General features: G+C 50.5%; 3 protein-coding genes across 3 annotated transcripts; 2 read left to right on the top strand and 1 right to left on the bottom strand.

Moving 5' to 3' along the window:
* Positions 1–907: 907 nt before the first annotated feature.
* On the bottom strand, positions 908–11,111 carry ALYREF (Aly/REF export factor). Its single transcript, XM_074971068.1, has 6 exons — positions 10,875–11,111; positions 10,370–10,501; positions 6,539–6,686; positions 6,369–6,432; positions 6,043–6,223; positions 908–2,692 (listed from the first exon to the last, which is right to left on the bottom strand). Exons 1-6 carry the CDS (start codon positions 11,109–11,111, stop codon positions 2,678–2,680), a joined length of 777 nt encoding a protein of 258 aa, XP_074827169.1. The 3' UTR covers positions 908–2,677.
* A 143-nt stretch (positions 11,112–11,254) lies between these two features.
* On the top strand, positions 11,255–14,213 carry ANAPC11 (anaphase promoting complex subunit 11). The gene is made up of 3 exons (XM_074970537.1): positions 11,255–11,345; positions 12,689–12,834; positions 12,918–14,213. Exons 2-3 carry the CDS (start codon positions 12,726–12,728, stop codon positions 13,061–13,063), a joined length of 255 nt encoding a protein of 84 aa, XP_074826638.1. The 5' UTR covers positions 11,255–11,345; positions 12,689–12,725; the 3' UTR covers positions 13,064–14,213.
* Positions 14,214–16,041: 1,828 nt separating this feature from the next.
* Positions 16,042–16,868, top strand: NPB (neuropeptide B). Its single transcript, XM_074971132.1, has 2 exons — positions 16,042–16,326; positions 16,673–16,868. The coding sequence occupies exons 1-2, from the start codon at positions 16,042–16,044 to the stop codon at positions 16,799–16,801; spliced, it is 414 nt and encodes a 137-aa protein (XP_074827233.1). The 3' UTR covers positions 16,802–16,868.
* Positions 16,869–17,181: the final 313 nt, after the last annotated feature.

The raw sequence follows: 17,181 nt of genomic DNA, 5'->3' as shown, positions 1-17,181 counted from the left end.
TCCGCTCCCTCTGTCTGAGGGAGTGTCTGTCCCATGCAGCGAGCCTGGCCAGTTCCCACTGCCCCATCCTTGTCTCGGGTGTCTTAAATGCAGGCTTACCCAAGCTCTTACCCAGGTTTTAGCCCTACTTCCCTACTGTCCTTACACAACCCTTATAGCTGGTCTTATATGCGCTTTGAACCTGGGCTTGCTTACCTGCCGGGGGATATAGGTACCCAGCCCCATGAAGATCTGCCTCATGTGGAAGTTAATCTAGAGTCACTGTTGCTCATCCCAGGTCCCCATGATGATATCCTACCTCTGTGCTAGTTGTCCTGCAGCATGCTGTGTCTATGGGGAATCCACAATGATATAGCAAGCATCAGCTGTCTCCACTCCATCATCCAATATCCATGACGCACCACTACTTTCCACAGCTCAGAAACCCCTGACAAAATGCCCTCCAGTGTGCCCCATAGCCTCTACCCACATCCTGCCCCACCCAGGAACAGCTTGTGCTGCATACATCCCTTACCACCAGCTGGAACAGACAACTGAAGAGCATGCCGAGCTGGAAGTGCCACCATTAAATATGCTGGTAGGCTAAGAACACTTCTGCACAGAGGCCCAAGAGACAGGCCCAAGTTCTCCCACAATACATTGCAAAACAATTCCTAGAGCGGGTCCACTAAGTACCCTGCAATACACTTACAGAAATCCTAGTGCCAAATCCAGGTAACTGAAGTACCAGTATGGATGCAGCTGCACAGGTATGAGTTGTGCAATTCTGCAGTGTGGATGCTCAGAGGCAGGCTTGGCAAACCTGGGTGCCCATGCCTGAGTACAGATTTAATAATTTTATTAAGATGATGTTGAAATAAAAAGAAAACATTACAGAGTTTAAGCATAGAAGTTTCTGGTTATCAGGGAAGGTACAGATTATCAAGGGGTGCAAAATTCAGTTTAGGAACAGGTGGCATAAGGAATACATAATCTGCAATCTCCCCAATTGGGGGTAAAAGTTTAACAGCTCAAAGTACAGACATTGAGAAATGGGGGTATGTTGTTCATATAATGGCTATGTTCAGGTGTGGAGTATAATGAGTGGATACAATGATGAGGATGGATTTACCCTCATTTGGTGAGATTTAACGTTCAGTGAATTTATGTTTCCAGTTCATATGGTCCAATGGAAAAAGTCTCTCAGTCCCTTTCTCATAGTTGATGCACGATGTCATACTGGCTCTCACCTGGTACTGGTGGTGGCCGGTGATGTGTTCGATGTAGATGTCCCTGGACCATCATTGGGGGTAGGGAATCTTGATCTCATGCCTAGGGCACACACTCAACTTTTCCATGCTGAAAACTGTCTACTTAACTCTCATTGCTTATTTTAGCTGTGGGGAGTACATGAACAATAGTGATACCACTTCCCATACCTGACTTCCCCCACCAATGATGCAGAAGTTCTCATCTCTAGCCTCACCAGTCTAGAAAAGTCCTTGTATTTTGTCACTTAATGATCATATGTTGGGCCGAGAGGCATGAACACTTAAGTCCAAATGAAGTGCTCGTGGTTGCATTTGCACAAGGGCCATGTGTATGATTTGCTTTCTCCTGATTTCTAGGTTTAGCATTCTTCTCCAATGCGAACACTACTGGGAAGGTAGAAGGGGTGTCCTGTACCTTATCAGCCACATTTGCTTTTAGAGCCGTACAAGCTGAGGTTTCCCTTGCTGCATCTCCCCAAAGAGCTGGAAGATAGATCTTTCCCAGGCCCAACTGCCAGTAGATTAGTAATGAGTACAAACTGAAGATTATGACCTCTAGATTCTTTTTGCTATAAGTTTTTTAATCAACCACCAAAGCCATTTATAGAAATAATTCAATAGGGAATTGATAGTTGAAAGACTAAATCTTTACTTGGCATTTTGGAGTCACTGAATTCGCACAGCAACTGTTTACAGTAAAAATACTGAAGAGATGGGACCAGCACTGAACTTTGGAACCAAGTGTTAAATACAAAACAACTTCAACAAGAATTTCACCTCCTCCCAGAGACCAGCAAGGAGGTTTGTGCACCCTTTATTAACTCGTTACACTGGAGTGAGTCTTCATTTCATTTCAGGCAGATGTGTAAATAGAGCAGTATTGGATTGTACAGCTACCCACAGGATCTACTCAGCACAGGGAAATTGGTGCGTGCAGTTTACAGGCCACCACTGACACTGTGGGGGCAGGGAAGATCTGAGGCAGAACAGCAACCCCCCTTCCTCAGAGGAGAGTGACTTGACACCAACATTTAGAAATGGGCCTGCATACCAATTCCTCTGATCCCTACCCATCATATTCATATTCCTGCAGCCCCAGGCCAGGCTCCATCCCCAGACTCCAGCTGCAACACGAAGCAGACGTTTACAGCTCTAGACACATTTCTATTTTATTACAGCAAAGGTGAAAAAACCACCTCAGCCCAACAGGCAACCAGTAAAATTTATCCCAAAAATAACTCAGTACAAAACAGATCTGTTTCAGAATTAAAAAAAACCTTTACATGAGTTTAAAACCTATTCCAAAACATAAAAGTAAAACAAATTCCATCCTTGATATTAGTGGCCACAGTCATACACCCCTCCCTCCGGAGAGCATGGAATGAGATGTCTGGAGTCCTTTCCATGCAGGGGATGTGCTCACTGCTTTAACTGGTGTCCATCTAGAAGAAGAGAGAAGCTCCGTTATTCACAGTGCTGCAAGACAGAACACGAAGAAAAAGCTTTCCATGTGTCTCACGGAAACTTCTGTTAAAATATAGGTCTGTCAGATGGAGTTAAGCCTTTCTACACTAGAAAAGTGCACCATTTTAACTAGATTGATTTAATACTCTCTTGTTAAGCCAGTGGAACATGGCAAGCTACTAGATAAGAAAAGGTGAAACTGGTTTAATGCTTCAGAGATTTGTACCAGTTTAACTTGGTACATTTTAAAATCAAATTATATTAAATCAGCGTCCATTTCTAATTACACTATTAAGTTAGAAAACTGAATAGCAACACTGAACAGCCTATAATAACTGGCAGCAAAGAAAACCCTTGCAATAGACTGCTTCTGCTTGAGAACTTATGATGTAATTATTGCATGCTGCTAATACACTGTTATGTAAACATTAAAGATACTCTAAAATATTTTATGGTAGACTATGATTAAGACATACTACAAAAACCTTATGCAGAAGAATATCCTATTGACACGCTTCTGCTTTATATATTGTGAAACATTACAGTGGAATGAATTTTTGCAGTGGTTAGGTCAAATGCAGTTACATCATAGCAACAGTGTTTGCACAAATTTAAGGCTTTGGCTAGTTCTTTAGTCAGCTGCTTCTTCAGATTCTTCAGTTTTTCCACTGAATGCATCCGATGAAGTGAGCTGTAGCTCACAAAAGCTTATGCTCAAATAAATTTGTTAGTCTCTAAGGTGCCATAAGTCCTCCTTTTCTTTAGACAAGACCTTTGTTTCCCTTCACATACATAGTTGCTCTCTACTGTATATTTTCTAGTGCTGTGTCCAGTCTAATTCTAAAAGACCCCATTTAAATGCCACCACTTCACCCAGGGAGCAGATTCTACAGCTTAATACGTCTCGCTGTCAATGTTTTTTTCTGTTATTCTGTCTAAGGCTCTCCTTTCTCCCCAATCACCTCTGATTTCATCCTAGTCCTTCTAGTTTAATTGGTGAGCTGTGGGGTATACTCTCAAACGTAGGATCTTCCTAAATTATGAAAAATGAATAGTCAATATGGTAGGTCCTGTGCTGTATGTTGATATTAAATTCATGTTAATGTTACCAGCTTTCAATGTGCTGCAGATTTTTGTAGTGATCTCACATAACAGCCTACAGAAATTGCCAAGGAGAATCTTGTTTTGGCAGCTGGGTAAGGTGCAGGTGGAACTCAACACACCAAGGATGTCTGGGAGGAACTGTGAGATCAGCATATGATAGGCACATGTTTTTGCTGCAGTGATCAACAGTACAAAGTTGACATTTAAACAGTGGTTAGGACTCATTGATAGTTTGATGAGATGACTAGGACAGCTCATGCCTCTCAATGTTATTTCTTCAGCCCACCTGCAGACTCAAGCAGACATCACTGCATCAATGAGCATTCAGTTCACAATTTAGTATTTTCTTTGCAACCAAGACAAGAAATAATTATTTCTGTAAAATAACTCAGATTCTAAAGTACAATGCTGAAACAAATTCATTCCATTCAGGATATTCTATGGGACACACTGGATCCCACCTATCACCTCCCCACTTTGGCAGGTCAGTTCTGGCAAAACGCTCCTACTGGTTTGCGGCTTATATTGGCAAAATGGCACTTTTGACAATTTAGCTGATTCCTACCCCTGAGCAAAATAAGCTATGTTGGCAAAAGTGCTGCTGGTATAACTCTATCAGGGATCACACATCACACCTGACTGACAACTTTGGAACAGTGGTTCTCAACATGTGGGCTGCTTGTGGCCCAATCAGTACATAGTTGTGGCCCATGTGACATCCTCAGGGCCCTACCGGTAGTATATATATTGTGTGGATGTGGCCTACATAACACAGAGATGCATATGCGGCCCACAATGGTATATAGGTTGAGAACTACTATTTTGGAGCAAAAACCTGGCCTTTAACCTGACAGTTTTGCATAGGCAAGCCCAAAATGGTATTGTCATGTTGCAGACTCCTGCCCATCCATCCTTCAGTCTCTTGCAGCCCAGGGTTCTAATCACTAGGTCCCTTTGTATCATTTTCCCTCATTGTCGTCTTATTTCAGTATCACTGGAGAGTTTCAGCAACACTGGTCCCAACCTGGATCAATCACCAGAAATGCCCTCTCATAACTACCTACTCTGTTGTTTGTGATCCTGTTTATAGTTTGAGCCAGTTTCCAAGCCCAGTTTTCCAACTGAGATTTATGAGGCTTTTCAATTCTTTATTAAAATCCCATGAGACCATGCCTACTGCATTTCCCCCAATGCAATTTTTGTACTCTATCAGAGAAAGCAATCAGGTTTGCCTATCAAGATTTGCCCTTTATAAGCCCACAATACTGCTTATTGCTGCTTCATCTTCTAGATATGGAGTGATTTTTTAATCACATTTCTTCCATTATTTTACCAGTGGTGAGTGAGTCTTACTGGACAATAGCTGACAGAAACACTTTCTGATTCTGCTAAACAGCCAAATCTACTCACTTCAATCTTCAGGCACACACACCCCCCAGTTATCTATGACTGGATTTTTAAATGGTCAATGGTACAGTAAGTTTGTCACCCAACTGCCTTAGGCCAGGAGGTATTTCATATGGTTCAGCCAGCGGGTATTTTTCTCCCCCCAACACACTTCATCACCTACTCTTTAGCAAATTTAAGCTATGCAGCCTTTGGATTTATTAATTACATCAGCTGGTTTATACATGGGATCTGCTTCCTCCCTTGATAACAGCCCCATCCTGCTCCAACTTTCCCTAGCAGCCTCAGACTACTCTGGTTTGCCTCTCTGTTTCTATTACAAATTCTTTATTACTGGTGTACAGAGCAATAGGCCTATAAATACAACCACTCCCCATCAGTCCTCATCAAAAGAGTAACACCAGCTCAGGCTTGTTAGTTTCCCCAGCCCTTCATTTACCCGTAAGATGTTGAATACATATTTTCAAATAAGTTTGATGTGCAGTTTTGTGTTCATTCATGTGTTCCCAGGATGTGCAACATGCAGTGTGCAATTACATGTGAGAGTCTGGCCCAAGTGAACACGTAGCCTGTTTGAAAAACCGGTCCTGGATGTTGCAGAATGTCCCCACCCCAGAGATGGCTGTTTCTCAATCATGAATAAGAGCAGTTGGAGCATTTGTGGGAATGAAATTAACTACAGGAACCAGGTACTGCTTAGCCCCAAGGAGGCTTTTTTGGTTCCATGTTACGATAAATACTCCACCCTTTTCTGTGCAGCCATTGAGCGCTAACCCTTCCATTTCCAGATAAGGACTGATTGAGCATCCACACTTACCCTGGCATTATAAGCATCCAACTGTGCATCTAGTTCTTCTGCAGAGAGCTGCTGTTTGGAACTTCTTCCAGCCCCTCTGCCTCTCCCTCGGTTCCCACCACGGTTACCTCGCCTGTTGCCACCTCCACCACCAAATCCTCCTGAACCACCACGGTTTCTGGTCATGCCTCCTCTGTTTACACTGTGAAGCAGAGAAAGAGCTGTATTACAGGCACAGTACAGTCTAGTCAACCCCAACAGCCACAAAGAAATGCAAATTCAGTGCCCATGCTAATCAGGTGCAACAGGCCAATTGCACAGGCCCATATCAAACAAAAGCTTCTCACCTCTGTGCTGGTCTCCGCTGTGTGTCTATCTGTGATGTAACCAGCTGAATGTTCATAGGGCGCCCTAAAAGAGAGAAAGCAATAATTAATCTTTATACACATGCCACTGGTATCTAGAGTCCTCCACCCAGCAAGTGAGATGTCCTGTGAAAACAGCCAAACAGACTCACCATCCAGGGGGACTCCATTGTACTGCTTCATAGCTTTCAGAGCATCTGCCTTTCTTTCAAAATGCACATCTGCTGTCCCTAAACTGCGTCCAGACCGATCATAATGCACCGCTGCTTTCTTCAAGGTCCCAAACTCTGCAAAGAGCTCCTGTGCAACAGAGACAGGGGAGCTGTTATCCCTAACCGAACTGCCGCTAGAACATCTATCTTACACCAGCACCAGACAGGAAAGGACAAGCGTTGGCAGCTTCTCTAATACAAGCACCATCTCTCAGAGGTTTACAGCTGTCAAAACTGTAAACATTAGCAGCCCAGGAAAAACCATCTATGAAAAAAGAGAACTCAAAGTCACACAAGAAGTTGCTCTAGAAGAAAACTTAATGGCCCTGGCTAAAGGTAAATTCTTTAAGGGGGTCAACATACATGTGGACACGGGTGATCCAGTGTACTTAGACTTTCAGAAAGTCTTTGACAAGGTCCTTCAGCAAAGGCTCTTAAGCAAAGTAAGCAGTCATGGGATAAGAGGGAAAGTCCTCTCATGGATCAGTAACTGGTTAAAAGACAGAAAACAAAGGGTAGAAATAAATGGTCAGTTTTCAGAATGGGGAGAGAGAAATAGCAGCATCACCCAGGGGTCTGTACTGGGACTAGTGCTGTTCAACATATTCAGAAATTATCTGGAGAAAGGGGTAAACAGTGAGTTGGCAAAATTTGAAGACAATACAAAGTTACTCAAGACAGTTAAGTCCAAAGCTGACTGCGAAGAGTTACCAAGGAATCTCACAAAACTGGGTGACTGGGCAACAAAATGGCAGATGAAATTCAATGTTGATAAATGCAAAGTAATGCACATTGCAAAACATAATCCCCACTATACATACAAAATGATGGGGTCTAAATTAGCTATTACCACTCAAGAAAGATCTTGGAGTCACTGTGGATAATTCTCTGAAAACATCCACTCAGTGTGCAGTAGCAGTCAAAAAAGCTAGGAGAATGTTAGGAACCTTTAGGAAAGGGATAGATAATAAGACAGAAAATATATTGCTCTGTATAAATGCATGGTACATCCACTCCTTGAATACTGCAAGCAGATCTGGTCACCCCATCTCAAAATAGATATATTGGAATTTGAAAAGGTATAGAAAAGGGCAACAAAAACGATCAGGGGTGTGGAACAGCTTCCACATGAGAGATTAAAAAGACTGGGACTTTTCAGCTTGGAAAAGAGAAGACTGAGGAGGGATATGATTGAGGTCTATAAAATCATGACTGGAGTGGAGAAAGTAAATAAGGAAGTGTTATTTACTCCTTCACATAAGGAGAGGTCACTCACTGAAATTGACAACAGGTTTAAAATAAAAAAAAACAAAGTTCTTATTCACGCAAAGCGCAGTCAACCTGTGGAACTCATTGTTGGGGATGCTGTGAAGGCCAAAACTATAACAGGCTTCAAAAAAAGAACTGGTAAGTTCATGGAGCAGAGGTCCATCAATGGCTATTAGCCAAGATGCTCAGGGATGCAAGCCCATACTCTGGGTGTCCCTAGCCCCTGACTGCCAGAAGCTGGGAGCAAATGACAAGGGTTGGATCACTTGAAAATTGCTTGTTCCAGTGCTTAACTTCCCTTACAGTTATGAAATTTTTCCCCAATGTCTAACCTAAATCTCCTTTGCTGCAATTTAAGCCCATTACTTGTTGTCCTGTCCTCTGAGGACAAGCAGAACAATTCACCACCCTCCTCTTTATAACAACCTTTTTACACTTGAACACTGTTATGCCCTACTACCGTGTCTTCTCTTATCCAAATTAAATAAATCCAGTTTTTTCAATCTTTCCTCCTAGGTCATGTTTTCTAGACCTTTAATCATTTTTGTTGCTCTTCTCTGGACTTTCTCCAATCTGTTCACATCTTTCCCAAAGCATGGTGCCCAGAAGTGGACACAGTACTCCAGCTGATGCCTTATCAGTGCTGAGTGGAAGAACTGGCTCACGTCTTGCTTACAACACTCCTACTACATCCTCAAATGATGTTTGCTTTTTTGGTCACTGTATTACACTGTTGACTCATATTTAGTTTGTGATCCATTATAACCCTCAGATCTTTTTCTGCAGTACTCCTTCCTAGGCAGTCATTTCCCATTTTGTATGTGTGCAACTGATTATTCATTCCTAAGTGTAGTACTTTGCATTTGTCCTTGTTGAATTTCATCCTATTTATTTCAGAGCATTTCCCCAGTTTGTCAAGATCATTTGTATTCTAATCCTGTCCGCCAAAGCACTTGCAACCCAGCCTAGTATCATCCGCAAACTTTGTAAGAGTACTCTCTATGCCATTATCCAATTCATTTATGAAGATATTGTATAGAACCAGACCCAGGACAGATCCCTGCAGGACTCCACTCAGTGCTCTTCCAGCTTGACTGTGAACCATTGCTAACTCCTCTCTGAGTATGCTTTTCCAAACAGTTGTGCACCCACCTTAGAGTAGAGTCATCTAGGCTATATGTCCCTCGTTTGCTTACGACAAGGTCAAGTGAGACAGTATCAAAAGTCTTACTAAAATTGAGATATATCACAGCTACTGCTTCAGCCCTATCCACAAGGCTTGTTACTCTGTCAAAGGAAATTAAGTTGGTTTGACATGATTTGACGACAAACCCATGTTGCCTGTTACTCCATTGTTGCTCCATTATCTTTCCAGTTCCCAAATTAAGCTAACTGGTCTATAATTCCCTGGATTATCCTTATGCCCCTTTTTATAACTAAGTACTATATTTGCCTTTTTCCAGTCTTTAGGGATGTCTCCCATCCTCCCTGAGTTCTCAAAGATAATTGCTAATGGCTCAGAGATCTCTTCAGCCAGTTTCTCAAGTATTCAAGGATATATTTCATCACAGCCTGCCAACCTGAAGGCATCTAACTTGTTTATCATGTTTGAAAAAACCTCAATGCTCCTAAGCTGTGGGTTAGCATATCTGATGTCATTTTAATTAACCACTAGGGCCCAGATCCTCAAAAGTATTTCTGCTCCTAATTTCCACTGAAGTCAATGAAATTTAGTGGCCTAACTATGTTCAAGAATCTGGGCCTAGATAACTAGGGGGAAACTAACCTTCAAACCTGTGAGCCTACATTTTAGTTGTATTAGGCTAACTCAAAATACTTAGGATGTATTTTTCAATTGTCAATGAAGACTAGCCATTAGAGTCTTTCCATATGCCTCGATGAAGATGGGTACAGCAAATCAGAAACACAAGGGCTGCCACATTTCAGCTGTGAGATCTTGGCTCCTTTACAGTATCATGAGAATTACAGATGCTATAGAGGAACAGTACATAATTCATATGCTTTTTGTTATATCCCTTCTCTACAAAAGCATGTTCCCACCTCAGTTGATTAGAAACCCCCCACAAGTCAGTACATGTTTTGTCGAGCAGCATATGAGTTCAGAACTGGGAGAAATGCATTTACTGGGATCTGCAGGTCTCAGATTTTGGGCAAGTTACATTAAATTTTCAGACCAAACATCATAGCCTTCCCACACAGGCACCTTTGCTCAGTCATTTATTATACATTAAATGAACTAGAGAGGAACAAAATACAATTTTTTTTGCACTCCAGTCACATCAGACAGTACTAAAACAGTCAATCAACAATAAAAAGAGTCCAGAGTTAACTGCCGTAGAGATCACTGTATCATTCCATGAGGAAGGGTCCACAGACCTCAGAAAATGCAACATTACCCCAAAATGCCCAAGCCAACTACCCTAAAGTGTCTCCCTTGTGGCTTTTCCAACACTTGGAAGGGGATGGGGAGGGCTTTCTTACCTGGATATCTGCATCCGACACACCAAAGTCCAGATTAGAAACCAGGAGCTTCCCCCCGGTTTCCACGCCAGCCCCAGCCCCGAAGCCGCTGTCGAACAGGTCATGCTGCCACTTTTCGGGGAGTTGCTTTGGCTGAAACAGAACAAACATTCTCACTGACTATCCCGGACCAAGCCCCCCGCCCAGGATCCCGCCACCCCCCAGGGCCTCGGCTCTCCTTCCTCCTCGCTCCCCTCTAGATCCGCTGCGGGGAGGACTCGTTCTTCCCGAGCCCCTGAGCCCGCTCGCCCCGGCTCGGCCACGAGACGACTGCCGGCTGCTGGGAGAGAACAAAGCGCCTCCCGCCGGGCCCGCCTGCCCCCCAGGACCGAGCCCCAGCCCCTCGCGCCTGCTGCTCCCACAGTCCAGTCTGCGGCTCCGGGGGCCCGGCCCCTGGGTCCACGCGCGGCGCCCCGCCCCCGGCTACGGGGCCTCGGCCGGCGCCCGCCCCCGCCTCGCTCCGTACCCGGCTGTAGGGCGCGGGCCGGTTCCTGCCGCCGCCTCGGGCCATGACCGGCCTGTTCCGCAGGGGGCCGCCGCCGCCCGCTCGCCCCGCTCCGACGCTGCCCCGGCCGGGCCCCCCTCCGCGGGCGGCGCCTCCGCGGCCCCGGCCTCCGCGGCCGCCGCCGGCGCGACCGGCCCCCCGCTGGCTGCGGTTCAGCTTGATGATATCGTCCAGGGACATGTCCATCTTGTCGGCCATGATGGCGGCTCCGCTCCGGGGCCTGCACTTCCGGCCGCGCTGCGCCGGCGCCGGAACCGGAAGGGGCGGGCCAGGGCTCCAAACGAGGGCGCAGCGGCTGGATGCCCGGTTCTATAGGGCCGAGGCTGGGGCGGGGGCGGGGCGCGTCTGGCGAGGGGCGGGACTTCCGGCACGCGGCCATTGAGATTCCCGCCGGCCCGAGCCTGTGAGCTGGAGTCGGTTGTGTCGTCTCGGGTGGGGCTGCTGGGATGCGAGCCGGGATCCTGGGGGGGCCTCCCCGGGGGCGGGGCGGGAGAGATCCGCGGGGGGGTTCCCGGGGGGCGGAGCCGGACAGATCCTATGGGGGGGCGCCCCGGGGGCGGGGCGAGAGAGATCTGGGGGGGGTTCCCCGGGGGCGGAGCCGGAGAGATCCTATGGGGGGGCGCCCCCGGGGGCGGAAGAGATCCGGGGGGGAGGGGGTTCCCCGGTGGCGGGGCGGGAGAGATCCGCGGGGGGGGGTTCCCCGGGGGCGGGACGGGAGAGATCGGGGGGGGGGCTCCCCGGGGGTGGAGCCGGAGAGATCCTATGGGGGGGCTCCCCGGGGGCGGGGCGAGAGATATCTGGGGGGGGTTCCCCGGGGGCGGAGCCGGAGAGATCCTATGGGGGGGCTCCCCGGGGGCGGGGCGAGAGAGATCTGGGGGGGGTTCCCCGGGGGCGGAGCCGGAGAGATCCTATGGGGGGGCGCCCCCGGGGGCGGAAGAGATCCGGGGGGGAGGGGGTTCCCCGGTGGCGGGGCGGGAGAGATCCGCGGGGGGGGGTTCCCCGGGGGCGGGACGGGAGAGATCGGGGGGGGGGCTCCCCGGGGGCGGAGCCGGAGAGATCCTATGGGGGGGCTCCCCGGGGGCGGAGCCGGAGAGATCCGGGGGGAGGGGGTGTCAGACTCCTTTGAGCCTCGGCTTGCAGTGGTGCATTCCGGGTCACGCTGAGCTCTGGGGGGCTGCAGATCCCCTGTTCGGCATGTCAGCACCTTTCCCTTGGGGTGTGGGGAAGCCTTTCCTTCTCAGCCCTGGTCCTGGCAGGAAGCGATCAAGTGACATGCTAATAGGAGCTCGTGAGATCCATTTTCATTCTGGCCCATCGAAACACAAAGGTGCCCACATCCTCTCAGCAGTGCAACGAGGAAGCCTGGAGCGTAAGGGCAGGGGGCTCAGGCCTCTTAGGCTCCTGCTACTCCTACCACGGAGTCAGACCAGTTGCCTGACCTTGACCAAATCCGTTCCTCTCACTGTTACTCAGTTTCCTCATCTGTAAAGTGGGGGGTGCTGATCCTGATATGCCCAATGATGGGGCAAGGTCACTAAATGGGTGTTGGTGAGCCAGGGTATAAAATCTGGGGTGAGTCTCCTGAGGACAGAGGTTCACTAGTAGCCACTGAGCTGTGGGGGAGGGAACAGCCCATCCACATCCTACTTTGAACTGCCCTAGGGGAGGAAGCAATGCTGGTAGGCTGCATGGCCCCTGGGGAGATGAGCTGTTTCAGCTGGGAAACCAAAGGGTTAGAAATGAAACTCAATCTGAGCAACTGGTTCTCCTGCCAGGTGCTGACTTGACTCTGATGCACACAGCCTGGCTAGGATGAAGGTGAAGATAAAGAGCTGGAATGGTGTAGCCTCCTGGCTCTGGGTGGCCAATGATGAGAACTGTGGCATCTGCCGGATGGCCTTTAATGGCTGCTGCCCAGACTGTGAGTAACCCAGGCCCCTTGGCCCCTGCAGTATTTCAGCCCAGGTGCTCCCTTTTCTCCTCATAAGTTTTGTCCCTTTGTAGGTAAGGTGCCTGGAGATGACTGCCCCCTGGTGTGGGGCCAGTGCTCCCACTGCTTCCACATGCACTGCATTCTCAAGTGGCTGAATTCACAGCAAGTCCAGCAGCACTGTCCTATGTGCCGGCAAGAGTGGAAATTCAAGGAGTGACAGAGCCCCCTGCAGCCAGCAGATCTACTTGGATTTAATGGGCTGTTGTTAAAGTGTTTTGTTGGGATTCAGCCCCTCTCTCGACATCCTGGAACAGTGAATTATTTATACAGCATAATATGTATCCCTTGCCCTTATAGAGAACTTTAGCAGATAATTCTTGTCCCCAAGTAATTGACTCACCATAGGCAAAAAGGAAGCCTGGGGCAGAAGGAGCAGTGGAGACATGACTGGAAGCCTCTGAGTGGTGCATGTTAACCTTTCCCACCATGATGCTGGTTCCACACACTGTCAAAATTTTCAGTATTATTAATTGCTTCATCCTGGGCACAGTCAGCATCTCAACTTTCTCTGTTCCCATAAGGTCTACACAACACATGTGGGCCTCAGTAAAAAGCCAGGGGTTGGCCTGGGTACATCTCATGTTGGCCCTTCTATGATAAGGGCTCCTTTTGCCATGCAGACATGGGTGTGTGGTTTGGGTGCCTTATTTAAAACACCCGGGACCTGATCTTTTTTAGTATCCTTCACAACTCCACCCAAAGTCAGCAGGAGCTCGGAACCTTTGAAAAGCTGGCTTCTTGTGGCAGCTCTTCCTTAACTAAAAGGGACCTTCCTGTTTAAATAAACCCTCTCCCAGCTCTTGCATCATGGGAACCTTCCCATCCTTCTTCTCTGAAGAGACCTCTCAGACCTGTCCTGACGCTGCCTCCCTCCATTCCCTGAGAAATCACCACTATCCAGTGATGTGGGTATTCTGTACCTTACTGGTGAGAGATGGTCACATCATCTCAAAGCTTTCTTTAGTTGAAATGGGATTCTTAGGGCCCTATGCAGCTCTCCATCCAGGTGCTCAGCTCCTGATGCCTTTGGCAACCATTTCCCCATGCACCACGGGCAGGCTGGGCCCTGAACTGATGCCTTCAAATACAGCAGTAGAGAAGTGAAGGCTGTTGTGTGGCCAGTAGGATAAGTGGCCTGCCTCCCACCCCAGCCAGAGACGCATCCACAGGTCAGGTGTGCTGTTCAGCACCAGACTCATGTAAATTCTTTGAACCCAAGTTGCTTTGGGACTAGACCCCTTGCCAACAGTGTAAGTCAGTTTCCAGCTGTAAGGTGGCAATCACTGGACTGGTTTCAATAAACTCATGGCTGTGATTAATTTCTCTTCATGCTTTTTGCCTCTGAGCCAAGTGGGGGGGTGTCTCCAGAGCTGGTCAGATACCCACAAGCACACCACAAACAGCAGAGAAAGGTTGTTGCCATGCCATCAACAAAGACTTTCCCTAGATCTGCGGCAAGGTGGTAGAATGTGATCTATGGCTTTAACTTAGCCATTCTGGCTGTCCCTGCTATGTGGAGGGGGCCCCTGCACTACCCTGGCATATTGCTCACGTCCTACAGACCAACTGTGCTTGATGCTTCATCCTTGGCAAAATCCCTCCCCAGTATGTCAGTCTTCTCTGCCATGTAGCCCACCGCCAGGTGGAATGTATAATGGGAGCCTCTTAGTGTGGAACCTGGCATGTGATGGATGCTTATCAGCCTAGAACAAGGACTTCTCCTGGAAATGTGACATGAGGCGATCCTTTATTAAATGGGCAGTGGGTGGGGGCAAAGAGTACAATGTGTCCCCTTAAGGATGGGGCTGCTGGTTGAACCAAAGACACAAGATGTAACAATGATCCCTTTGTGGGGTTCTGCAGGGGAGAATGATACACAGTGGGAATCAGTTAGTGGGACCAAAAGGATGGGGTGGCTTCTCATTTCGGCCTGATACCTGAGCCAGCCAGAGTGCAGCTTGCAAAGCCCCTCACCTATTCAGTCCCAAGCCCCTAGTTTAATGCTGTGCCCTCTCTCCGGCGGCCCTCTGTGTACATACACAGGGTCTGTCCGATCCACTAGAGGGCACCAGAAACCAGGCGATCAACAGGGAGAGCCCGCGGGCTGTTTGCCTCGCCCTGCCCCCGCAGTTAGTGCAAACCGGGGCACACCAGCATAGGGGTGCTCAGTCCGCTCCCGAAACCACTTGTGCCATCGCCACAGGCAGCGCCGGTGCAGTGGCCCATCCCACCAGTCTGAAAGGGGGCTACTTCCTTGTGTAGGGGCAGCTGGGGGAGGTGCTTGTGCTGGCTTGAAGTGGTTTCCATCATAGCCAGGGTTTCAAGTTTCCTTCAGTGGCTCTCAGCATCCCCACCGCGCAAACTGTTCCAGCGCGCCTGGTTGGAGGCAGCGAAGCTCCAGGAATGAAAGAATGTCGGGGAAGCTCCCAAGAGGGCAGGTCATCGCTCCAGGGACGGGACAACCCCAGGGAGCCCCGGAGGGTACCCCGGCTTTATCGACCCCCAACCCGCCGCTTTCCAGCTTGGGGGGCACTCGTACTGGCTGGGGGCCCCGACAGACCCGTACCGGGCTCAGAGGCTGTGCCGGCGGCCCGCAGGGGTGGGGGAGCCCTGGGCACCCGGCCAGGGGGAGTTCAGCAAAGGGGTTTGGGGCTATGAACTGCAGCTTGTAGGGCGGTGACTGTCCGCGCCGGGGGCCCCTGGAGCAGGACCCAGCCCGGGCAGTTCGCAGCCTCTTGTCAAACGTTCACGCCCGCCCCCCGTTACCGTACGAGCGCAGAGCTGTGTCCCGGGGGGTCCGGCTCCCGCCGCTGGCCTCAGCCGGCCGCTCTGCGGAGCCTGAGTTGCCTTTGCTCAGAGTTGCCATGCGTCTGTCGGCCCCCCATGTCCCCCGGGGGCCGGAGCCGGGGGTGCACGGCCGAGCTTATCCCTGCGCCCCACAAACCGGCTCTGTCCCGCGGCGGGGCCCCTGGCGACCCTGCACCGAGCCCACCCACGGGCTGGCCGCCGGCCCCGCGCCGAGCCCCCCCAGTGCGCCCGGGCCCCGCGTCTCCGCCTCCGCGGGGCCCCGCGCAGCGCCAGGCGCCTCCCCCGGCTGCCGCCCCCCTGCCCGCTCCCCGCTATAAGGGGCGGCCGATGGCAGCGCCTCACTCGGAGCCGCCGCCGCCCGACCCCGCTGGCACCATGCAGGGAGCCCGCGCCCTGCTCTGCATCGCCCTGGCCGCGCTGCTGGGCCCGCCCGCCGAGGCGTGGTACAAGCAGGCGGCCGGCCCCAGCTACTACTCGGTGGGCAGAGCCTCGGGACTGCTGTCCGGGATCCGCCGGGCGCCCCTCGTCCGCCGCGTCCAGAGCGGGACAGACAGCGCCGAGCGCCGCGCCGCGCCGCCGCCCCCCGAGCCGGACCCCGCGCTCAGGAGCATGGTGAGTAGCCCCCGGGGCTGCCCCAGGCCCCCACTCAGAGCCCCGGGGGGGGGTGCTGCCCCAGGGCCCCCCTGTCTCAGATGACCCCCAGCAGCCCCTCCAGCCTGCACCTGCAGGACCCGCCCCTGCAGGCTGGAGCCCCCCCGCCCCCCGGCGGGGCAGCAGCAGCCCCTGGCCGCCCCAGCAGGCAGGAGTGGGGGGAAGAACTCTGCCTCCCTTTCACCTCTGAAGACGCAGCAGGCGCTGGGCTGCCCAGCCAGTCCCTCATGCTGCGTGGGCAGGGGTAGGGGGTATGTGTCCCGGACGGTTCTCTGCAGGCTGTAACCACCCGCTTCTCTGCCCCCAGGCTGTCTGTGTGAAGGACCTTGCCCTGGAGCTGCAGAGCTGCCAGCTGCTATCTGGAGCCCCCAGCACCATCCAGTGCAAGGCTGATGTCACCATCAACCTGGACCCCTCAGACTGTACCAGCACCTAATCCCCCTTGCCCCACACTATGGGGAAGGGGCACCCTATCTTCTGCATCTGACAATAAAGGCACCTTTAAACCATCTCTTCTCTCTCCTGCCTGGGGGGGGGGGGGGAGGGGAGGAAATGCCAGCCCTAGGAGTGCTCTGCCCCCAGGGTTCTGTTCACACCTGCTTCCCCCTGGAGGGACCTGCCCCTGCTTACCCCATGGGGATCCCTAAGAGGCTATGCTAGGAGGAAGGGGCCACAGCTGGGAACTTGCTCCCTACCCCACCAGCCAGGGCAGGCTGAGCATCACTCCACCCCCAAAGACCCCCACTCAGCATGGGACCAATCACACTAGCCAGCCAGAGACATGCAGGACTCAGGCCACAGCAGCCTCCCATTGAC

The sequence above is a fragment of the Natator depressus genome, chromosome 14 (assembly GCF_965152275.1).
Source record: "Natator depressus isolate rNatDep1 chromosome 14, rNatDep2.hap1, whole genome shotgun sequence".
In the NCBI taxonomy this organism is placed as follows: Eukaryota; Metazoa; Chordata; order Testudines; family Cheloniidae; genus Natator; species Natator depressus.
The sequence above is the reverse complement of the archived record's forward strand: the minus strand, read 5'-3'. Positions and strand labels throughout refer to the sequence as shown.